At 44.9% G+C, this 23,232-nt stretch overlaps 3 protein-coding genes and 1 long non-coding RNA gene across 15 annotated transcripts in view; 1 reads left to right on the top strand and 3 right to left on the bottom strand.

Moving 5' to 3' along the window:
• Nucleotides 1–31: 31 nt before the first annotated feature.
• synpo2a (synaptopodin 2a) lies at nucleotides 32–8,920 on the bottom strand. Of its 2 annotated transcripts, XM_077545281.1 has the most exons (6): nucleotides 8,658–8,920; nucleotides 8,440–8,581; nucleotides 6,556–6,707; nucleotides 5,651–6,141; nucleotides 2,161–4,805; nucleotides 32–521 (listed from the first exon to the last, which is right to left on the bottom strand). In XM_077545281.1, the coding sequence occupies exons 2-6, from the start codon at nucleotides 8,545–8,547 to the stop codon at nucleotides 33–35; spliced, it is 3,885 nt and encodes a 1,294-aa protein (XP_077401407.1). In that variant the 5' UTR covers nucleotides 8,548–8,581; nucleotides 8,658–8,920; the 3' UTR covers nucleotide 32. The 2 variants fall into 2 exon arrangements, with proteins under 2 accessions (XP_077401407.1, XP_077401406.1); XM_077545280.1 differs by lacking the exon at nucleotides 32–521 and having other exon boundaries at nucleotides 782–4,805.
• Nucleotides 8,921–10,954: 2,034 nt separating this feature from the next.
• On the top strand, nucleotides 10,955–22,184 carry sec24d (SEC24 homolog D, COPII coat complex component). Its single transcript, XM_077544079.1, has 21 exons — nucleotides 10,955–11,105; nucleotides 11,233–11,335; nucleotides 11,426–11,547; nucleotides 11,613–11,855; nucleotides 12,039–12,154; nucleotides 12,232–12,343; nucleotides 12,425–12,552; nucleotides 13,491–13,629; nucleotides 13,704–13,819; nucleotides 13,915–14,039; nucleotides 15,550–15,741; nucleotides 15,835–15,928; nucleotides 15,992–16,279; nucleotides 16,341–16,437; nucleotides 17,636–17,781; nucleotides 17,858–17,996; nucleotides 18,070–18,188; nucleotides 19,913–20,092; nucleotides 20,164–20,355; nucleotides 21,404–21,493; nucleotides 21,570–22,184. The coding sequence occupies exons 1-21, from the start codon at nucleotides 10,955–10,957 to the stop codon at nucleotides 21,708–21,710; spliced, it is 3,033 nt and encodes a 1,010-aa protein (XP_077400205.1). The 3' UTR covers nucleotides 21,711–22,184.
• On the bottom strand, nucleotides 10,977–20,169 carry LOC144034912 (uncharacterized). Of its 3 annotated transcripts, none has more exons than XR_013288318.1 (9): nucleotides 19,639–20,169; nucleotides 16,139–16,373; nucleotides 15,828–16,060; nucleotides 15,538–15,735; nucleotides 13,476–13,964; nucleotides 12,019–12,216; nucleotides 11,445–11,892; nucleotides 11,204–11,349; nucleotides 10,977–11,099 (listed from the first exon to the last, which is right to left on the bottom strand). It is a non-coding gene; the product is annotated as an uncharacterized LOC144034912 (long non-coding RNA). The 3 variants fall into 3 exon arrangements; XR_013288320.1 differs by having other exon boundaries at nucleotides 12,019–12,194; XR_013288319.1 differs by having other exon boundaries at nucleotides 15,547–15,735.
• Nucleotides 22,185–22,391: 207 nt separating the features above from the next.
• Nucleotides 22,392–23,232, bottom strand: part of kcnip4a (potassium voltage-gated channel interacting protein 4a) — a 50,489-nt gene continuing 49,648 nt past the window's right edge. For all 9 annotated transcript variants that reach the window (XM_077544080.1, XM_077544086.1, XM_077544084.1 and 6 more), the window contains one exon: nucleotides 22,392–23,205. In XM_077544080.1, coding sequence (XP_077400206.1) covers nucleotides 23,158–23,205 — 48 coding nt within the window. In that variant the 3' untranslated portion in view covers nucleotides 22,392–23,157. The remainder of the gene's footprint in view (nucleotides 23,206–23,232) is intronic.

Below are 23,232 nucleotides of genomic sequence, written 5' to 3'. Positions count from 1 at the left end.
CATGCAAAGTTTCTTGAGTCTTAATTTGCATCTTAGTGCTGCCAATTGTAGTTCGTTCTATATGAAGATTTAAGCAGTCCCACTGGGGGCCTTTTCCCCTCAGATGGGGGCCCCAAGTGGCTCGCAGGCCTATGAGGCTGCCACTGTCTCGGCAGGGACCCGTAACCAACACGCTCACCAGTGCTGGGGACACCCAACCGACAGGGACCCCAACCCCATTGGCCGCCCTCCCTCTGCGGGGACCCCCTGGCCGTCCACTGGGCAGGCGGCTCGGGGACGAGCTTCCGCTGCGCCGCCAGGCGAACGCTGGAGGCCAAGTTCTGCTGCAGGTCCTGGGAGGCAAAGGCTTCATCCACCAGCCCCAGGGGATGGCGGGATGCCGCCTCCCAAGGCGTTAAAATTTTGGGGCTTTTCTCCAGCCAGGCAGTCTTCCTGGATGCTCGAGCGGAGGAGCAGGTCGATTGATGGCCTGTGGAGGGCGCTCTAGCTGGAGGCGACAGGGAGTAGCTCCTGACTGTTACCTAAGGGGAGGGAAGACCCAGACATTGTTTATTGCACTATTTGGTTACACAGAATGCAGAAGGTGCAATGCTGCCCCCATGTGGTGGAAGATTGAGGTGCACAGGATACATAGGAAAAAGTAGGAGGGGAGGGAGTGAAATGCAAATAATGTTATAGTATAGTGTCATTAAGGCAGAATTTTAGATTTTGGATTATGTGTCCAGTGAGAAGGCAAGGAAGGCATATCCCATTTAATTGTGTAGAAAATCAGTTTGGGGCTAGTTCATGTGGCTTAACCTCAGATTCAATAGAGGCATTTTTTTGGTTTTATTTTAAACAAAGAAGAAACTCATAATGCATGCAGAACGGGAAAAAAAAGAAAAGAAAGACAAAAGGAGGATAGGAGTTTGTTTTAATGGCACTGCAGTGAATGATACAGAAAGTGCACTGTGTCAAGAAGGAAACACACAAAGGAAAATAGGGAGAAGAAAAGAAATCATGTAAAACATATAGCAGCTCAGAAGCAAACATACAATAAAATTAATGTAAGAACATCATTTTATCTATTCTTGTAACAGCATTATTTGAATATAGGCTACTGTATATTGTATATTAACCTGGGTCATAGTGGCTCAAATTGAAATTCAATCCGCGCAACTCAGTTTAAATATAACAGTCAGCATGATGCAACAGCTGACAACAAAAAAAGAAGCTTAAAATAAATTCAATCGACCGAGGTGCTGCAGGGAAAGTAGATTCAAGACTCAAAAGTCGATTCATTTTTCACCTTTTTTACCAGTTTTGGCGGCGTGACACTTATCTTGATTTGCAACCTGAGATTCATTACATCACCCTCCATTCAAAATCCATTCAACTTACCGACACTCTTAAGTGACCACCACTTTGGAGTTTTAACTTTTCAAATTTTTCCGATAAACATAAAATGTACACGCAGACTACGGGGAGCAAGAATCACTCTTTTTCAGCGACCGTGGGCTTCCACACCTGAGCGGAGCTTTTTTTGGCCGTAAATTTGGGTTTTGGTGCTGCGCCAGTGTTGCCGCTGGTTGTAGAGCCAGGCGGTGAAGCTAAAGGGTAACTCAGCGCTATGTTAGCAGGAGGCGGCTGCTGGAAGGCTACTGTTGTGGGTGAAAGGTAAGGGGGACTACCAGCAGCTTGGTAAGGGACCTGTAGGGGCGGGTACTGGGGACTGGGCAATTGAGGGGTTTGTTGGTTATGTGGTTGCCAGTAAGGACCACCTGAAGGTTGCTGGTAAGGATCAGAGGGGGGATAAGCGTTAGCGGTTGGCTGGTAGTTGCCATCGTAGGCCTGCTGTGGGTATGGGGCATTAAATGTCCCAGCTGGCTGAACTGGGGCCATTTGCTCATGCGGTTGCTGGTTTTGGGGTGAACAGCTAGGTTTAGGAGCAGGCTGTTTTGCAGCTTCTACTGCAGGCCCGTATGTAAAGAGCGAGGCACTAAGTTGGTAAGGTTGATGCTTCATGACGTCGACTACATCGAGTGGTTTTGGGGCAGGTCCTTGTTTTCCTTTTTTCTTGGCTTTAGACACAGGGCCCGTAGAAGGGGGCTGCTTTAACGCGCCCGGCGGATAAGAGGGAGACTGAATGGGATTGAAACCCCGTGAGGGCGGAGCACGTACGTTTGGGGTGTACTTCCACTCGTTTGGTAAGGAGGCAGTTGGCGACGTGGCTCGACTCGCCATGTTGGCCTGCACGGTCTCCGAATCCACCACGTACTTCTCCATGCGAGACTGCCTCTTGGCAAACATGTCGGCTCCTTTCCCTCGGACGGCTGGCATCTCGTAAGCTGAACTGGCAGACGATGGGTTCAAGACGGTGGCCAAGGGGTTAATGACAGGGGATGAAACTTTCTGAGCAGAGGTGAAGGTGCTAATTCGCTGTGGGCCCCGGCTTTGTTGGGTATTCCAAGGCTTAGGCAAAGGTGGAGCGTTGGCCGCAGGTGTTTGCTGGGACTGCGGTGCCCAGGCAGGGGTTTGAGGTTGAGCCGGCGACCACGAACTTATCTGCGGCTGCGGCGCTGTCTTCAAAGGTGCTTGCTGCCAGGTCGGCTGTGGCTGCGGACGAACAGACTGGTCCCAGGACTGCTGATGTTGGGCAGGACCTTGCTCGGCCCCCCAGGAATTAGCGGAACGCTGGACCTGTTCTGGAGGCTGATGGGCCCATGTTGGCTGTGGCTGGGGATGGGAGGGAGCAGGCGCCCATGCATTCGAACCGGCTGGAGGTTGTGCCTGTGGTTGAGCTTGGGCTGTTTGTGTCCAGGTAGGTTGTGTCAACGGCCAGGTGTTAATTGGAGGTTGTGCTGGAGCCCATTGATCTGATGCTTGGGTCTGTGGCCAGGCTTTTTGCTGTGCCGGTTGACCCCATGCCGGTTGTGGCTGGGATTCTGGCTGAATCCAAGGAGCTTGCGTTTGGGACTTGGCCAGTGCCCATGTTGGTTGAGAGTCTACCTGTGGAGACTGGGCCCAGGAAGCCTGCGACTGCTGCTGCTGCTGCAGCATTGGTTCTTGAGGTTGACCCCAGGTCGGCTGCATTTGCTGCACTTGCGGCTCCGGCGTGTGAGTCCAGGTCGGTTGTACGTGTGGCTGTGCTTGCTCTGCTTGATTCCAGGAGGCCTGGATTTGAGGCGTCCAGGTATTGGCAGGGGGTTGGGACTGCACTTGGCTGTGAGTGGGTTGAGGGGTCGTCCACTGTGGCGGGAGAGAGGACTGACTTTGGGGTGGCTCCTGGGGCTGCACTTGTGCCGTATAACAGGAAATTTGTGATTGCTGCTGGGTTGCTTGTGCAGAATCCCAAATTCTTCCAGCACTGGCATCAGGCTGTGGAGAGGAGCTGACATAACCGTTTCCCTCTTGAACGGCGACTTGCTGTTGTTGGGTTTCTAGCACTGAAGGAGGCCATGTTTGTTGTAGCTCTGTGGGTGCGTTGGCAGGGGCTTCCAGTTGGGCTTGAGGGGGAGATGGCCCAGAGGCAGGCAGAGTAGAGGTTGGCTCTTGGTCACTTGAAGGGGTGGTCTCTGCAGTGGGGGCTAGAGCAGGTGCGGATACACTATTTTCAGCATGCTGAGGCATGCCCTGGTTGGTTACTTCCATCTGTGGAGACCAGGGGGCAGAGCTAGGATCCAGCATAGGCTTTGGGGCCACCGGCGGAGGAGTCTTGTGTTTCGACAGTGAGGACTGGAGGAAATTACAAGCCTCTGCACCGAGGCTGAGGTAGTCTTCCTCGGGTCCTGACTCAAAACCCATCTTCTTATACTTCATGTTGAGGAGGTTCAGCAGCTCGGGATTCGGTGACATCTTTGGTGTCTCTTTAAATGTGAACATGGGCTTGGCAACGTTTTTTCTCTTTGAATCCAGAATGCCCGACCTGATTGCAGGTGTGTAAATGCGCTCATCACGGGAGGCGATCTGCTCTCCTTGGCCTGTAGAATATTGAGTAGTTCCAGTTAATGCGGGGGAGTAAGGTGTCGCCGCCATGTTCTGTACCAAAAAGGGCTTTGCGGTGCGATTGCCAGAAGAGCTCTGCGCTTCATGGCTTTGCTGTTGCACTGAGCCTTGCTGGTCTTGGTGATACATTTGCTGTTGCTGATACTGTTGGTACTGCTGCTGTTGTTGGTACTGCTGCTGTTGTTGGTACTGCTGCTGTTGCTGCTCATAGTACTGCTGCTCCTGGTATTGCTGGTATTGCTGCTGCTGGTGCAGGTTCACATCCATGTATGTGTGGTCCTCCACGGCGGGCTGCGTGTAAGCCGGTTCCACTTTCTGCGCCCCGTCAACGGGCATCCCTTGGCGCCGCAGGTCTTCGTGCTCAGCCGCAATCTCGTCCATTCTCTGGCGCCTCTTGGCGAACATGAGGGCGCCTTTGCCCTTGGTTTCGGGCAAACACTCCATCTGAGTTCGCTTCTGCTCAATGTCAAGGAGACTTTTATCCAGGCAGATCGTCAGCACGCTTTTGCCACTGCGGGCATTCGCGAGGATATGCGTCGCTAAATCCGAATGATCTTGATCAGCGAGCGTGAACTCTACAACATGGACTCCCGCCCGGGTGTTCTCTTCGTCTTCTTCGGTGCTGTCGTCGCGCTCGTCCTCTCCAGTGCCGTAGCTGACCAAGGTGTACTGTTTGGCTCTCTGTCGGTGTTTCTTGAACATCAACAGGCCCTTGTTGTTGGGGTTGGGCTGCGCGGCGCTAAGGAGAAGGGCGATCCGCTTACATTTGGACTTGGCCTCCTTCACCTGCTTCTCGGACAGACTCTCGCTGCGCCTGAGCCCTGTGGGGAGACACATTGATTGACAGCTTTTCTGGTCAAGTCAAGTTGTGTTAGACAATGGATCTTCAACATACTATATACTAACAACAACAACTACAACATATAGGAATAAACTATTGATCTGCTTTGTCCACAAACACCATCTCACCATCCCTAGCAAAGTACTCGCCCTCATTTGTAAGTCATAAAACCGCAAAGCAATTATAAATCTTTGACCCGTGTTAAACGGGAGAACCCGTTTAATTAAATCAGCATTCCCATAAAGTGGTTGCAAATTCACTCATATTCAAGTATTCCAAGTCTGCAACGAATGTACTTAGCATCGACTATGATCTTTTAACTGTTTAACAAAAAGAGGCCTATTTGAATTTTCTACAAGACTAACCTGAAGGTGGCAAGGACAGCACAAGTGAGCGTCCAGTTCACTCTTTTAGCTCAGTTAAAGAACCCTGTCGGAAGGCAGGATCAGGTGACAGCTTCGGGGTGCACATGCTGGTGTCCGTCAAAGGGCCACACTTCTGCACGCATCATCAACGCGTTGCGGGTGTATTTATGGCCTCCGCGACAGTTCCAAAAAAACACGCCTAGGTAACTATCATCAAGACTTTTCAAGGCTCTGATCTATTATATCTATTTTATTTGTTGACTACACTTCGGACTGGATTCAGATTTGGACGTTGATTCAAAGGAACAGGCGGCAGCTGCTAGCTGCAATGGGTGACATGCTATTTTCGGGAACACTGGACATCATGCTTTGGAATGCACATATGATGTTGTCAAGTAACCTTTAACACACGCACACACACTCCTTTCGAGAATCAACAAATTCCAGTAGGTGTACTCACTGGAGTGCCTCGCTCGGTGCTTGTTGGGTTTCCCGTGATCGGAATCGGAATCCTCCTCCTCGGCGGGCGTTCCCTCGTCTGAGGGGATTTGGAAAGCGACACTAAAAGAGCCGGGAAGCTCACAAGGCCCTCCTCCCACGCCTCGGGATCCAGCGCTCACCCCAGGGCCTCCCACCTCGCCGCTCAGAATGCCCCTCCCTGGTGATGCTGATGCTGCCGGCTCCTGCACTTGCACCACTCCGTGCTGGCTGAGCGGCTTTCGGCCGGGGGATGGAGGTGCCTCCTGTGTGGCGCCGGTGGTGGTATGCTCTCCCTCGACACCGTGTGCGCTTCCTAGTGACGTACAGCTCATGTTGTCCAAAGTCTGCTGGGAAAGGCTCAGCGAGGGCGTATCACCAGGTTCCCTGTGCAGCTCTCCATCAGAAATTTCGTCCTGGGTCTCAGATATGTAGAGCTCCCTCAGCTTGAGAGACTCCTTCTCGCCTCTTGATCTAAAGGGGGGAGATGAGATGCTGCAATTAAATGGCGCTGAACAAATCTCATTCCATAGCCTACATCCATTTTCGATAGTGCAGCTTCAACATCCTCGCGAATACGTTTGAACGCACTTGTAGGCTAAATGCTACAAACATAGGATATTTTTTCCCATAGGGCCAACAACTGTGATGTCAATTTCAGGCAACAGTAAGTTGCAAAATGGCCGTCCCGAATGGATTTTGCTGTATTATTCATATTCCACAAACACAATATTAATAAGAAACTCCTATTATCGTAAAGACAATTTTGGGAGTTTGTTTTTACAGTCTAGCATAGTAGCTATACAAAAAAAATATTTGGAGGGGGTTTGAGTGTGGCTGCCAGTCAGTCTGATAAAAACATCAAAAATTAGTTGTCATGGTCCTGACCTTTTGATGAGCAGCCGCAGCAGGCTTCCCGACGCGTTGGCAATGGCGCGGGCCTGCCAAAGGGTCACACCGACACACGGCTCCCCATTCAGAGACACCACCTCGTCACCTTCCCGTACGCCGGCCTGGGAAGCACGGCCTCCTTCCTCCACCTGCCAACGATGACATGTTCAAGTTACATTATTCTCCTCGTACTGTTTCTATCAAAGAAGTCGTTCAGCTACTAAAAAAATAATGAATGTCCGAATGTGATGCGTTTGAAAGGGCAGTTATCGCAGTGAAGGATGTTTTTGCTCCCTTGGAATTGCTTCCCACAGCCCATAAAACGGTTCATTAATAAGACAACTTAAATAAGCCTACCATAAATCTTATTAGGCTGGAGGCAGCTGTAAAAAATGACTCGGCCAGAGAAGTGCAGTGAATTAAAAAGTATGTTGGTTGGTTATATCCACCATCTATTCTGGTTGCTGTCAGAGAGATATTAATTTAATGTATAAACCATAAATTAAAATAGAATAAAATGCAAATATTCATTGTATCGATTGAAATGAGTTTGCTCATTTTTAACAGCATTGTTATTTTTGATTTATTTATTCAAATATTACATAATTTATTAAATCTTTATTTTTCTGCTGCACACTTTAAATGCCATGTAGAGAGCTGCTGATGTAGTAAAACTTTTTTTTGCCACAAGATGACGTCCTTCCACCACAGTGACATTAAGAGGAGGCCTTGAGCTCAACAGTTCAAATAAATTCAGTACTGTTAATTAGTGCAGTACCAACTGTTTGCATCAACCAAAACAGATCCCACAAGAGCAACTTGTAAAACGAGACAACCAATCCTTGTATGCGAGAAATTTAATTTTATGGGCAACTTTATGGAGCTAATAAAACCCCCCGTGTGCATCTAGGCCCTATAAGGCATCCCATGTGCCTTCCTTTGGGGCTTGCCTCCAAAAAAGGAGGGGAACCGTTTATTGTTGCCCCTCTCTCCAAACAGTAGAGCCCAAAGTATACCCAGAAATCCACTTTAAATGAATTTCTAGCTCTCGGCGGTTCCTGGCCAGAGCAGCTTTAAACAATTAAACTTTTGCATTGTGGCAAAACGTTTCCCAGCACAGCGTTGGTGTTCAAAGCCTAAGCCCACCACTCTGCCTACCCTTATTTTACTAAGTATTTGGTAGCGGTCATGAATGCCACTTGCTGATTGCGCTGATGCTTAATAAGGTTTCCATGGTGCACTATTAGACAAGAGTCTTCTTATTTGTGTGATAAACAACAATCGCCTGCCTCCTTTCCTTTGCGGTTCTTAAAACTCTGACTCTGTTGCTTTAAAAATAAAGTGAGCTCATCAATTTTGTACACAGGTCAGAAGAGGGGAAAACACAAGTTCCCTTATATGGACAGAACATTTCACAGTGGATCCATCAAGTACCAAAGCTGTAATGCTGTGAATTTGCGTATGTACTCTATTAGGCAGAATTTGAGTTAAAAGTATTGCAAAGTCAGGAATGTAGAGTGGAAGTTGATGAGAAACGTGTGTTGCTGACTTTTTTGTTATGTTTCAATACAATTCCACAAAATTGTTTATTCATGACGCATGAGTTAAAAATTAAGGATGCACACTTGAAAGTCACTTTTTGTTGCACAGATGCCTGCATAACCGGAATACCTTTCACCCTGTGGCTGACCGCTTTTGTTTGAAGTCTTTGGGAGCGATAACAGATCATCCCACACTCACCCGTCCTCTGCCTTGACCATATAAGGGGGTACTGAGGAATCTCACCCAAAACATGGCCAAAAAGCCACTCTTCAGATACATTGCATTCCACTTTGCAGAATATGATGACGTTCTGGAAATGTACGTGAAAAAGAGAGTTACCTGAGAAACCAGCAAAGGTGTATCGGTGTCCCCCTGGCCCTCCTCCAGGGTGAACCCCCAGGGCCCGCCACCTTGCAAAGTGATGCAGATGAATTCCCCCGTTCTCATGCTGTGTGCGTGTACAGCTTCCTCATCCGGACCACTGCAGAGCAGATCACAGAATAATCGGGCAAGGAAGCAGGATTTTAGAATAACACACCCACAAGCCCCACTCCCACCATCCTCTACTCCATCTTCTGAGTCGAGTCCGGCCCGCTAGATGACATCATCGTGGTATCATGGCTCACAGGAGGTAGAGAGGGGGGGGGGGGGGTGTTACACCTCCAAAATAGTCACTTTTCACGAGAGACCCATTATTATTACCCATTATAGGTTAACCATTATCATTGCATCCTCATAGAGTGCAAGGCCATTTTCAACACTTTAGATTGGTAAAGACAGTACTTTGTAAAGATAACACCCACACGTGTGGAATGATCAATGCCACAGACTTTTGAAAAATAAATAATAACAGCGATATCAATGTATAAATAAATTACATATACGGTGCTGACGTGTACTGCATGGCTCTGTTGTGCGCATGCAAAATAAAATGTAAAATAAGAAAACTTTTTTAAAAATTGAAATACCGTAAAGACAAACACAATACAATAATATATAAAATATGATAGCTTTTTAGATGTTTAGATGTTTTATTTGCGCTCAGCAGGCTCATGTTGTCGTGTTTACGGTGTTGACGTCACGTGTACGAGATATCTGCTTTGTGCGCAAGCGCACTCATTGGTATAGTCAAGTTAACAGTAAACGACGCGTTTACTGCTTCTTGTATTATTTCGCTTGCTATTGTGCCTCTATTCAACGCCCATCCTCTATTATTTTGAAACCGGAAACTGATTGTTCTTCACTCCCCCCCGCCTCTCTCCAAGGGCTCGTCGTCGCCGACGTCACACAGACCGCCCGGCGCTTTTGGAGTTTGACGTGGCACTCCGCATTCCGCAAAGCCAGCAGACCAGGCCAGCTGAAGCCCATCGTACAGGTAAATAAAAACAACGTCAGCTTTACCCGCATAGATACCACGTCCGCACGCCATCGCAAGCGCGAGTGAGCGAGTTTTTCCGTCTTCCGAACGCGCGTGCGTTGCTTTTTAATGGCAAACTTTACGCTCGAAGGCAAGCATGAACCCAGCTAGCAGGATGCGCTCAATGAAAAACCAAAACAAAAAATGTCGTTGATCTGTAATAATAATAATAAATCTTATCATGTCATTGGGCTGGAAAGCGGATTTTTTGCCTCAGTTTTGCTAGTCAGGAGTAATTTGGAGCGGTCCTAAGAATGTTTGACGTGGCAAGTGTCCGTGTCAGGATGAACAGAAAGGGCGTTTAACGACAAATGTTGCACTCGTCTGCATTTTCATGCAACTGTCATGCGTTTTGCTTTTGGTTTCGGGGGGACCGGGGATGGCAATCAGCGGGTGCGTTGTCGATCTGCGCTGCACTCCCTTTGGCCATTTCATTAAACACACATACAGGCTGCGACCCACTGTCACTTTTGGTAAATATTCATTACAAGCCTACACGTCTCTGATCTTGGGCTTGGGGCACACAATATTGGTTGTTAATCGTCCATTGTTTAATTTTAAAAGGAGCGAACTGGGGTTGGTTTTCACATCATTCCTGTTGAGTGACAATTCCGAACATCCGGGCATTTCTGATTATTTCCGCAATGCAAATGCCTCCTCTACACAGTGTAAACAAACGACGCATTGTATCGCTTTTGCCTGTGAATAAATAGTATACAAACCAGCCAGATTGGTATAGTAGTCAAACGTCATTTAATCACATTTTGAAATCAAAAATAATCTTTACAAATCAAGGATCCAAAGTCCAATGCTTTTCAATGAGCAGAGAGCTTCCTTTCACTAAATTGATCGCGGTTTTGACTTGTGATGGAAGCTCGGAATTCTCAAAGCACGAAGTGAAATACTGGAATGAACTATAACTATATTACTATTACCTTAGCAGGCACTGTTTTTCTTGTTGCCCCCTATTGGCTGTAGGGAGAGAGGGTGCTTATTTGGTTGGCTTATGCCTCTAGCCGAGAATATAGAATATGAATGGGCCAGTGTGTTTCTTGCTATTGTGCATTTCTACAATGCAGGCGTGTTTCTGTTATGTAGCTCCTTTCATAGATAACAAAAGTTTCACGCCGATACGCCCGCCTGCTTTATCTCCCATCGAGAAATCTCAAAGGTCAATGTTGCACATGGATGCACGTGTGAAGTAGCAGATGTTATTGTTGGCAAAAAATGGATTTGAACCTACTGGAAGTAGACTTCAAGCCTTTAACTACCTTCTAGTGGAGCACATAAAGACTACTGTTTTTTTTATTATAGCATTCCAAAGTTAATGTGAAACACTTTTTTTTTTTTTTAATTGGTTTGGTAAAGTTTTAAATTGTACTTTTGCATCTTTGCAGATTGTAAGAGACCAATTCTTGGCATGAGAAGAGCGTCCAAATGAGTCAACAGGGTTACGTTGCCACTCCCCCGTACTCTCAGGCCCAGCCGGGGTTGGGGGGCTACCAAGGTGGATTTGGACCCGCTCCTCCACAGCCTCACTATGGACACTACGGAGGAGCACCACAGGCGTTTGCGCCGCCTCCTACAGGTGAGCAAGCATCATGTGCAGCAGATTTAAAAAATAAAAAATAAAAACATACATGCACTCTGAAAAGTACAGATACTTGAAAAAAAAAATAGAAGTACTGCAAATTGGACTCTCTGTGTGTGCTTAGCTGTGCTGAAATCACCGGCGGCCTCGGGTCCTGGCCTGCTTCTACCTCCCGGGTCAGGTCCTTACAGTCCAAACAGCCAGCAGAATGGAGCTCATCTGCAAAGGTCTGCACGTTTGCCTGCGAGGAAATTGGAAATTGTGACTCCCGTTACGTTCTAGTTTATCTTATTTATTTTTTATATCACCCTGGTCAGGTACCCCCCAGCCACTTACGGGCAACCCCCACAGTCGTCGTACAACAGCATGGCCTCTTCAGCCCCGCCTCCACCGATGCAGCTCACAAATCAGATGAGCGGCATGAACTTGGGCAACTATGGTAAGCGATCATCAACATGTCATCGGTTGGCCTCGAACCAACGAGGTGCCGCTTTCTTCCCCCAGGGCCCGTTCAGAGCTCCCCATCCGCGACGAGCCCCATGGCCCAGCAGCCTTTCCAGGGACCCCCCACTCCAGTTGCCGCGCAGCAGCTCCCCATGCAGCCCCCCATGCAGCCCCAGATGGCCCCGCCGACGAGCATGTCCATGGGCCGACCCTACCCCGGACCGCCTCCTCCTGCAGCTCCCGGAGGGTTCCATCAGCCTGGACCCGGGCCTGCTGGTCCACCTGGATACCCGCAACAAGCAGGTACATGGATGACCCCGACCCCTTTACATTTGTGGTCCTGTGAAGCAGTGCCAAAGTGCAATTTGGGTGTTTTTATTCAAAAGTTGATGCAGGACAGAAATGTTGAAATATTGAATGTGTTTAAAAAAAAAATACAGTATGAAGAATTTTGGTGAAGGCTTACCTGCTCTAATTTGTGAATAGGTCCGTTTATGGGTGGCCACATGGCAGGACCGCAGCCAGGAGGTTTCCCTGCTGGATTGGGCCCACAAGCTGGTCCGCCCCAGAAGAAACTGGATTTGGACTCCATCCCAAGCACTGTGAGTGGACCGTTCATGCGGCATCGGCAGCTCGGTCCTGCTGTAAGTCCATCAATGGATTCCTTGTTTGATTTCAGACACAAGTGATTGAGAACGACCAAGCCAGACACGGAGGACAAGTCTTCAGCACCAACATCCGAGGACAAGTCCCACCTCTGGTCACCACCAACTTCACCGTGCAAGACCAAGGTATAGCTCCCTTCCCCTCCCTCCCTCCTGGAGGGAACGTGATCCTGTTCCCATTTTCACTCTAGATTTGATCCACTTTAGGCCACGCCAGTCCCAGGTTCATCCGCTGCACCACATACTCTTTACCGTGTACCGCCGAGCTGGCCAAACAGTGCCAGGTGCCCCTGGCGTGCATTGTCAAACCGTTTGCTCATTTGCCAAAGAATGAGGTGGGTTTCACGCACACTCATTTAAATGTTACATTTAAGAGCCTAGTCACAATATTATGAATGTGGAAATACATTCAAAGATACTTGCTTAATGCTTACTGATAAATGCTTAGCATTTTTTTCCCATAATGCCACAGGTTGTTGACATAAATTAAAATTTTTATTACAATTTTTTTTTTTTTTTTTGCATTTGACTATGTTAAACCCATACGTTTGTAGATTTAATCCTTTGTTTATTTGTACATGTTTTTTCCCCATAATGCTGAACAGAAATCATGCACTGTAGACATAATAAATCATAAAAAAATATGAATAAATAATGTTTAATTTTCCAACATATTGATATAACGTAGGCTGAATGCTAACAAAATAAGCATTTTTAAAAAACTCATTATGGGGGGAAAAAATGCTACGTTTTTAGCATTCAGCCTACAAACACGATGTACTTGCAAATACTTTCAAAGTACAGTAGAACATATTCGCAAGTATGTTTAAACATATTTGTACACTTTTCCATAATCGATTTGCAAACTTGTTGTATTGTAAACTTCATCTGCATATTTGTGATTGGCCACTCCCAAATTCACCTATTTGTGTTTTATGTTGTTGTTTTTGTCCTTTTTGAAATGTCGTAAGATGCTCTGTTGAAACGGCAAAGCAGGACAGTTTTGCTGGCAAGGATGTTGACATTTATTCGGACTTATTTGCAGCATGGTTTAGGATAACGCTCTTGTGCTGGTTCTTATTTGACGCGTGTACCTCCTTTTGGATCCTGTGCGGTCAAAGTGTTCTGAAACAGACTGACCCCCCTCTCCACACACACACACACAACCAGTCGAGCTGGCCTTGTCCCGTAAACCTTTTTAGGCAATGTTAAGTGCGCAACTACTGGCAGAGAGGACGCTCACATGCGAATGAGTCACCTGCTTTGTGGCCAGGCGCCGTTGTACCTGGTGAACCACGGCGAAAGCGGTCCCATCCGCTGCAACCGATGCAAGGCCTACATGTGCCCCTACATGCAGTTCCTCGACGGCGGCCGCCGCTTCCAGTGCGCTTTCTGCAGCTGCGTCAATGAAGGTCCACACTCAAAAAAAAAAAAAAATCAATGTCAGCTGTTATTTGGATGCATTGAAACTTTTGACTCTGTGCAGTGCCCGTCTTCTACTTCCAACATCTGGATCACATGGGCCGGCGGGTGGACTTTTACGAGCGGGCGGAGCTGTCGCTGGGATCCTACGAGATGGTCGCCACGCTGGACTACTGCAAGGCAAACATTCCGGTCACGCGTGCGCTGCTTGGTGAACTGAAAATTTCAAGTCGGGCAAATTGGACTCAATTTGGTCTGTGTCGGTCCCCCCACAGAACAACAAGCCTCCCAAGCCGCCCGCCTACATCTTCATGATCGACGTGTCCTACAACAACATCAAGAGCGGACTGGTCAGGCTCATTTGCGACGAGCTCAAGACGCTGCTGGACAAGCTGCCCAAGTAAAAACTGGATATCACTTTAAGCAATGTCACTAAAATGTCATTTCCCAAACCATCCACTAAGCGGCACTGTTTCATTCTAGTGCTTATGACGAGCAATTTAAAGGGATACGTCATTATTTTTCATGTACAACTAATAACTTTAAAAAAAAAAATTCCACTTGCTGTCGACTGAAGATGACATCACCACGTTCTATTTTAAATATTACCACGCTCCCAAAAAACGTAATTATACGTTTTTAATGGGTTTTTTTTTTATGCTAGAGCATACAGAAGGCTTTGATGCAGCCTCTGGACTGAAGAGTTCGCTTAAAGCAATGGTAGTTATTACAAAAAATGGCCAGCAGGTGGCAGCAGAGATCAACTAGGGCCATGTTGAGAACAAGCTGCTTCCCCCACAACAGATTTGTGAATCATGATTCACATTCTAATGCTAATTGCTGCAAAACAGAAAAAGATATTAGAAATATGGGTTTTTTTTCCCTCATAAAAGAAGAGACTCTAATGTTTCTTTTGGTAGGTTTCATGTTTTTGTAGCAATAGAACACAATATTCTGTGGGCTTTGCAAAATCAGCCAAAATCTAGTCACAGAGCCGGGAGCGAAGAGGGTTGCTTCGGTGAAAATGGCTGCGAGTGAATGAATTAAAGATGACTTTTTCATACCGACACCAGTAGTACTTTTTCAGTCATGGAAGCGGCACTAAATACACTTGACTGTGGAAAGTACTCCATTAATTTGTATTGATATAACTTGATTGTAACTTTTTTCTTCTACTCTTTAACTCATTCACTGCCATTGACGGCTATAAACGTCAAAAATTCATTTGAACTATTTCTATTAGTGTCCACACTTGTTAACATCAGTATGAAAACCTAGATTTTTTTAATTGTACATTTAGAACAGATATAAAATTTGTGATTAATAGTGAGTTAACTAGTGAAGTAATGCGATCAATTACAATTAAAAAATGTAATCGCCTGACGCCCCGAATTTTTAAGAATCTTTTTTTTTATTCATTCACTGCTATTGACGGCTATAAACGTCAAAAAATAATTTAAACTATTTCTATTAGTTCAACATTTTTTCCCCCACTTTTGTTAACAAGAGTATGAAAACCTAGAATTTTTTTAGTGTACATTTAGAACAGACATAAAATTTGTGATTAATTGCGAGCTAATAAGTGGTCATGTGATTCATTTAAAAAAAAAAAAGTTGAATCTTATTTTTTTTAATTAATTTATGGCAGTGAATGCCAGTGAGTTAATATGGCTACAAGAGTGTATCTGAACACGCGGAACCAAGTGGCCAAATCATGTACAACATGAACAGCGCTCCCAATAAAGACACACACAAACAAGGGGAAGACAGTATAAAATAAATACAATCGATTTTGGGATATTTTATATCGATGCTTAAGTAGTAAATGAGAATCTCGATTATGTCATGCGAATCAAAAGTGTTTTTTTTTTTGGGTCACACCTCTAGTATTAACTTACTTGACTCACTAGGGAGGAGGGTGCCGAAAGCTCGGCCATCAAGGTGGGCTTCGCCACCTACGGCAAGACGCTCCACTTCTACAACGTCAAGAGCTCGCTGTCGCAGCCGCAGATGTTGGTGGTGTCCGACATGGCCGAGATGTACGTGCCGCTTCCCGACGGCTTCCTGGTCGACTTCCAAGAGTCCCGGGCGCTCGTCTGCAAGTGAGGAAGACGCCCCCGCCCCCCTCGTATTTATTTTTTTTAAGCTGCAAAAACTTTCGTTTGAACTACAGATTTTCTTTGTGCACCTCGCAGCCTCCTGAACCAGATCCCCGACATGTTCACGGAAACCAACGAGAGCGAAACGGTCTTTGCTCCCATCATCCAAGCTGGGGTGGAGGCGTTCAAGGTCAGTTTCTAAGGATAGGAAAATCCCGGAGTATCTTTCTAAGCGGGGGGCGTTTCGCGACAGGAAGCGGACTGCAGCGGCAAGCTCTTCATCTTCCACTCGTCCATGCCCACCGCGGAAGCTCCCGGAAAGCTGAAGAACAGGGACGACAAAAAGCTGGTCAACACCGAAAAAGAGAAGACGCTGTTCCAGCCCGTGAAGGGGACGTACGAGCAGCTGTCCAAGGACTGCGTGGCTCAGGGTTGCTGCGTGGACCTCTTCCTCTTCCCCAACCAGTACGTGGACGTGGCCACCATGGCGGACGTGCCGTCGCACACCGGCGGCTCGGTCTTTAAGTACAACAACTTCCAGGTGAGGCGCCGATTCACTTCCGCCTGCCAGGCGCTTGGTTTTCTAACACGCGGTGTCGCAGGTGGACACGGACGCCGAGCACTTCCTGAGAGACCTGAGGAAGGAAGTGCAGAAGAGCATCGGGTTTGATGCCGTCATGCGTGTTCGGACCAGTACAGGTGAGATATACGACTTTGGATTGAGTTCACATCAAGATAGGAGGTGGTGAAAACATTTAAATAAGTAGAGTAGAGGCACGTGCTGGACAGGAGAGGAACGAACATTAGCAGAAGTAAGACAGAATAACAGGGTGGACGTGGAGGACAAAATGAATCGATTAATCGGCAACAAGTTACACTTTTCCAAAAGATTCCCAAAACAATGCAGACTTCTGACATATTGACCTCCTCCTTCCACATTTCTCAACTCTTCAAGTAATCGATAATCAACTATTTTCATTATCAAGTAATCGTTTAGAGCCATTGTTGTGGGAATGCTCCCACATATGTTGTTTCTGACCTTTATTATTATTGTGGGAATGCTGGAAGCACTTTTCCATCTAAATGAATGGAATGAATATTTTCAGATAGCAGTTTTCCATATGAATTTTAACTTGCTTGAAAAGTTCACACCTCCCGGGTTCAAGTGTTCTTTTTATTAATTTATCTTTCAACTACAATGAATACTTTGTCATTTTCACATAATTTATCTTTCAATTTACTTTATAAGCATTCATCTTAGCATTCGGCTATTAGTATTGAGCTTAGCATTCGGCTATTAGCATTCCCACACAATTTCTGCAGAAATTGCACCTAGTCTAGTTTAACTTGAAATTGTCTAAGTCATCTGACTTCATCCTCTCAACAGTAATCATTCCATTTTACTTTGGAAAACAAACTTTAAAAAAAACTGCAAAAAAAATAATATTTTGCAAATCCGATTAATCGATAGAATAATCGATTCTAAAAATATTCGGTAGTGACCGCCCTAGAACAGTACAGAGCAATTGTCGCACATGAATTCTACAGTAATTCCACTTTATGAAAACAGTTTACTTCATTGCATTCATTTTTATTATGCTTCTTATTAGAGATGGGCGAGTACCTATACCAGGTATCGGGTATTGGTACTCGAAATGGCAGCCAAAACTGTTGTACGATCAGGAATTAGAAATGAGAAGAATAGAAAATTGCCATTAACATCATGCAATGCTATGTTGGGATATATAGGTCTGCTTTTTTATTTATTTATATATTTTTTTAATCTGCTTTCTTAAAAATGTTTTGTATCATAAGAACTAGTGGTATTGGTTGAGTACTCCTACTAGTATTGGTCTGAAAAAAAAGTGGTATCAAACATCCGTGAAACCGTCTTCAGGCTTCCGAGCCACCGACTTCTTCGGCGCCATCCACATGAACAACACCACCGACGTGGAGATGGCGGCGGTGGACTGCGACAAGGCCGTGACGGTGGAGTTCAAGCACGACGACGCGCTCGGCGAGGAGACGGGCGCCTTCCTCCAGGTGCGTTGCCCCCGAGCGCATCACGTGGCCTGCCGCCACTCGCTGACGCTCGACAAAACCAAACGGTTCTCCGCAGTGCGCCTTGCTGTACACCACGGTGGGCGGGCAGCGGCGTCTGCGCATCCTCAACCTCGGCCTCAACTGCAGCTCGCACTTGTCCGAGCTCTACAAGAGCTGCGAGACGGACGCGCTGGTTAACTTCTTCGCCAAATCCGGTGAGTTGGACGGCACGCGGGATTCCAGCCTTGCACGATAGTGAAACAATGAGCTTTTATGGCGTCCACGCAGCCTATCGCGCCATCCTCAACCAGCCGCTGAAGAACGTGCGGGACATCCTGGTCAACCAGACGGCACACATGCTGGCCTGCTACAGGAAGAACTGCGCCAGCGCCTCGGTCGCCAGCCAGGTGAGCTTCCTCCAAAGCGCTCGCTTAATGTCGGAGAGCTGAAAAGTTATCTGGAACGCACTAGGGGTGGGAATCTTTGACTGTCTCACGATTCGATTCCGATTTTTGGGTCTGCGATTTGATTCAGAATCCATTTTTGATTGACAATGATTTCCACTTCAATTTATAGATGTGCAAAAAATCGTCATGATTCAGAAGTTTTGAATTATAAGGAAAGTGCTTTTTTTCCCCACAAAAACAGTGCGTGGACCACAACTGCTACTCTATGTAGCTAGCTATAAATTTTAGCACTTTTACAGTATATTCTGCCCTCCCTGAGCAAACTGACTACAGTTTAGCAGACAGCGAGCACTCCCTCAAAAAGAGTCCGATGCTAGTATCTGTATCACCCTGTTCCGTTTTCACTGACCATACAGAGTGGACTCGGGTTGCCACCTTGGATTTGTGAAAAAAAAAGTAACACCTAATCAAGCTTGAAATTATTCATAGCCCCGGCAAATTTTGAATATGTGTATATATATTATATATATTAGCATGCCAAAATCCCCAAACACACAGCAAAAGTGGCTAAGAAATGGCTTGCAGGTGAAAATATTAATGTTTTTTAGTGGCCTAGACAGTCCAGACTCGAATTCAGTTGAAAATTTGTGAAGGGAATTAAAGATCAGGGTGATGAGAAGAAGAGCTGATTGCTAAAGATGAATGGGCAAAAATAACAGCCGCGTTATGCAAAAAGCTGATAAGCAAAAATATAGTTTTATTTGCTGTAGTAAACCAATAAAGGATTTTCTATTGATTTCTGAGGAGAAATGTATGAATAATTTTGAACGTGCCACTTTTTGCTCAAATGTATATAAAAGCTGAGAATTTTTTTTCGACAGAGAGACTGTAATGCAATATATGTCACTCATCACAAAACAAACGGAACTTAGTGGAATATTCATTATTCACTTAGTCACACACACACACTGTAAATTACAAACAAGGCATACACTCTAAAAAACACTAAGATACAAACACGACGTGGCAACGTGTATTGTACTATTCTAGAAAAACCTCACCCAGAATTAGTACGTACAGTAGCGCAGGGGACATTTTGAGACTACAGAAAAAAGGAAATCAAATTAGCTTTTTGCATTCTTCCTTTAAAAAAAAAAAAAAAAAAACGGGACAAATTGTGTCCTGGGAGAGCTTTTTATTTTCAGCTGGTCAAAAAAAAGAGAACAATTCTGGGCAAAACTGGACGGGTGGCAACTAAAATTACAATTAAAGCAGTGACTTGTTTAGCTTGTCCTGAAAGTAGCTCAAGGCTAACGCACAATGGAACGTGCCATTGACTCACTAATGCTAATTAGCGCGCTACTCTCGGCACTTTTATCATTCCAAAGAACGGCTATTCATACAACACGCTTCAGGAAGGCATACAGAGAAAAATCTTAACATTACTCACCGGCATATGCTCTTCCTACGCTGCAAAAAAACACATTTTATTGGCATAACTTGATTGTGACTTTTTCCTTCTACTCTCTAAGTGGCTACAACTGAACAGTGTATCAGAACGCGCGGAACCACACTGCCCCTAAGTGGCCAAATTGTGTACAACATAAACAGTGCTCCCAATAAAAGCATACATAAACAAGGGCAAGACAGTATGAAATAATTTAAATAAAATCGATTTGGGGAAATTGAAAATTGATTCTGAATTTTCTCTATGCTGCGTGTAGCTGATCCTGCCGGACGCCATGAAGGTGTTCCCGGTCTACATGAACAGCCTGATGAAAACGGCCCCCCTGACCGGCAGCACGGAGCTGCCGACGGACGATCGCGCCCATCAGAGGCTCGCCGTCATGGCCATGGCGGTGGAGGACACCCAGCTGCTGCTCTACCCACGCCTCATCCCGCTGGTACGGACCTTCCCACATCACCGGCAACAAGCGGTCCAAAACAGACAAATCAAGTTCTCCTTTCTTTCTAGCACAACATGGACATCGGCAGCGAGGTCCCGCCCACGCCGGTTCGCTGCTCCGAGGAGCGGCTGGCGGACGACGGCGTGTTTCTGCTGGAGAACGGGCACGCCTTGTTTCTGTGGCTGGGTCAAGCCAGCCCACCGGACGTGATCCAGGGCCTCTTCAACGTGCCTTCGCTCGCCCACCTGCAGGCTCACATGGTTGGTTGAAACGTTGCGCTCATCAACAGAAAGCATGTTCTCCGATCACTTTGACCTAATGTAGGTTTAGACAGCTTGTTGGTTATGCGTCACTGTGACTCACTTTTTTAACGATACAAGTTCAATTATTTTATCTTTAAAAGGGAAAAGGGACAAAATCAAGGCTAGCAAAAGAAGCTAAATCTGATTTTTGTTTTTCAAACAGGTCAATTTGACCTGCTATTATCCATTATCAGAAAAGCAAGACTTTGCATATATATATATATATATATATATATATATATACACACATTGTTGTTGTTGTTGACAAACACAATGGCTATACTTGGATTTTCTTTATTAAAGGGAAAACTTTTTTTTTTGTGATTTTTTTTTAAGCACAAACAATGACTAAACGGGAAAAAATACTCCCTGCGACCCTTGTGAGGACAAGTGGTTAAGAAGATGGATGGATGGGGAAAAAAAAAATTTTGTTTAGATTTTTTTTTTACTCAAAAACAAGCTGACTATACTTAGAATATTTTTTTATTGAAGGAGAACAAAACTTAAGTGTTTGGGTTTTTTTTTTCCAACACAAACACAATGACTATATTTGGATTATTATTTTTTTATTAAAAAGGGGAATTTTCTTTTTTTTAAATGTTTAGATTTTTTTAAACATAATGATTCTACTTGGATTTTTTTTATTAAAGGAAAAAATACAGATTACTTAGACTATTTTTTTTTGTTGAAAGAGAAAAAAACTTATTTTTGGGGGGATTTTCCAACAAATTGAATTATTTTTAAATTAAAGGAAAAGAAAGCAAAATAAGTTGAACACTTAAAAAAAGAAATATTTTCTAACATATTAATGCACACAATCCGCATCACCATTACAGGAGATATATAAAAATAAATAAACATAAATCCATGTTTAATTTTTAAAAACTGATTTGGAAAACTAAGCCCAAGATGTAAATTCATTTTTTTTGTTTGTTTAGATTTTCTATCAATTCAATTCGAAACGCAGAACACAGACTTACCAGTTTACCCCCCTCTCTCTTATCAGTGTGTCCTGCCGGAGCTAGACAACCCGCTATCCAAGAAGGTCCGATCCATCATTAATGACCATCTGGAAAAGAGGCCCAGATCTATGAAGGTAAGAGACTCATCTTTACATGATTTCACAGCACAGCTTTTATGTATTTATTATTTTCATTTTTGTTCCCTCCTAGCTTCACATTGTGAGGCAGAAGGACAAGCCGGAAATGATGTTCCGCCAATTCCTGGTGGAAGACAAAGGCCTGCACGGCGGCACCTCCTACATGGACTTCCTTTGCCACGTTCACCGGGAGATTAGACAACTTCTCACCTAAAAAAGAAAAAAAGTTCCCCTCGCCGGAAACTCAAATGGACTTTTCACATTTCGGGACCAAACACGGAAAGCGGCGAGAGTGACCTTTAACCCTGCAAGTGCCAAAGTTGCCTTCCATTTCCCCCCGCCACATTCCTGCCTGTTAACTCCAGACAAACAGGACGCCATTCTGCAGAATTTTCACATGAAACACTCATGTTAATGTACTTATATTAAGCAAATATTTGGTTATTTTCACCAATCCAGAATGCTGAAACAAGGACCAACAAATTGTTTTTATTTAAAAAGAAAATTTTAAGAATACCTTTTCATTCATTTCCCTGTCTGTAAAACGCTACGTGTCAACATTCCTCAATATTGTCCTTTTTGCTGCCTTTAAATGTCTTTTTTGTACAAGATAAATGCAAATGCCGTCTGCCTTTTAGTTGAAAATTGACAGCCTATTTGGTTTTTATTAAAACATAAGATCAGGTCATTTTAGTATTTGTCTTTTGAATAATAGAAAACAATACAAAGTTGTGATTAAAAAAAACAACCTTATACATACTTGCAGGTAAGAGAAAGCTCCTGTGTCTTCACTTTGACGCCACTAGAGGGCAGCAAAGCACAGCAAAATGAATTTACCCAATTTTTTGGCTGATTTAATCTTCAATAGTTTGTGTATGGAAACAAATCGGAGAAATAGAGATTTATCAGTTTATTTTCACCTTGTGGTATATTTACAGAAATGTAGAAATGTATCATGATGACTTTTCATGTCAGGAAACGTTTTCCTTACCTAACATGGAGGAAAAATATCCAACACACACACACACCTGTTAGATTAGCTAATGCTATACAATATTAAGAGTCATTTTAAGGACGTCAAATGAAACATGAACATATTTTTTAAAACAAAAATTCACATTTGTGTCCTTTAAAACTACACCGTTAAAATGAGCGTAACGCACTGTATAAATAACACAAAAAAAAAAATGCTTGAAAAAGAAAACAAAAACCAATTTGTGTGTGTTATTATTGTCTAATATACTATCCATACATTTAATATAAACTATCGATGTGCTTGTGTGGACTAAAACGTTCAGTCCCATCCTGGCCTTCTTCCGGCAAATATTCCCTAAATTGAAGTTACGCTACTATATTGGAATGTCGTTCATGACGGTGGTACATCGAGAGCCAAGTCGTTTTTCAAGTTGTACTCGGTGGCGTGAAACGTTTTTAGAAGCACTGCTATATACAATTGAAAACAATATACCAGGTGTAATGGAACACTCTGGAAATAATAGTAACAGGGCGGAATGTGGATGAACGGGAACCTAAAGGTCACAGTGCGATCATCTGGCAGCAAAACAACGGACGAACAGTAAAGGGAAGCATTTCCAAAGTGTTCCCAGTCAGGAACAAAACGCGATGAGCGGAGGCCAAACTCTCTCCCCGGGGGCGTAAAGTTAAAGGACGTTTTCAAAGAGGTGCATGGAGCGCATGATGTTTTCATCCTGGTGACAAAACAAAGAGAAGAAAAA

The sequence above is a fragment of the Vanacampus margaritifer genome, chromosome 15 (assembly GCF_051991255.1).
Source record: "Vanacampus margaritifer isolate UIUO_Vmar chromosome 15, RoL_Vmar_1.0, whole genome shotgun sequence".
Taxonomy (NCBI): Eukaryota; Metazoa; Chordata; class Actinopteri; order Syngnathiformes; family Syngnathidae; genus Vanacampus; species Vanacampus margaritifer.
The sequence above is the reverse complement of the archived record's forward strand: the minus strand, read 5'-3'. Positions and strand labels throughout refer to the sequence as shown.

Excerpts from the sequence above, each read along its gene's own strand:
- sec24d (XM_077544079.1), top strand. The coding sequence starts at position 10,955 with ATGAGTCAACAGGGTTACGTTGCCACTCCCCCGTACTCTCAGGCCCAG. Across the intron at positions 12,344-12,424 it reads CTTCACCGTGCAAGACCAAG|GCCACGCCAGTCCCAGGTTC; the intron begins GTATAGCTCCCT and ends GATCCACTTTAG. Across the intron at positions 20,356-21,403 it reads CCCACCTGCAGGCTCACATG|TGTGTCCTGCCGGAGCTAGA; the intron begins GTTGGTTGAAAC and ends CTCTCTTATCAG.
- synpo2a (XM_077545280.1), bottom strand. The coding sequence starts at position 8,547 with ATGAGAACGGGGGAATTCATCTGCATCACTTTGCAAGGTGGCGGGCCC. Across the intron at positions 6,142-6,555 it reads CTGCGGCTGCTCATCAAAAG|ATCAAGAGGCGAGAAGGAGT; the intron begins GTCAGGACCATG and ends TCCCCCCTTTAG. Across the intron at positions 4,806-5,650 it reads GCACCGAGCGAGGCACTCCA|GGCTCAGGCGCAGCGAGAGT; the intron begins GTGAGTACACCT and ends GTCTCCCCACAG.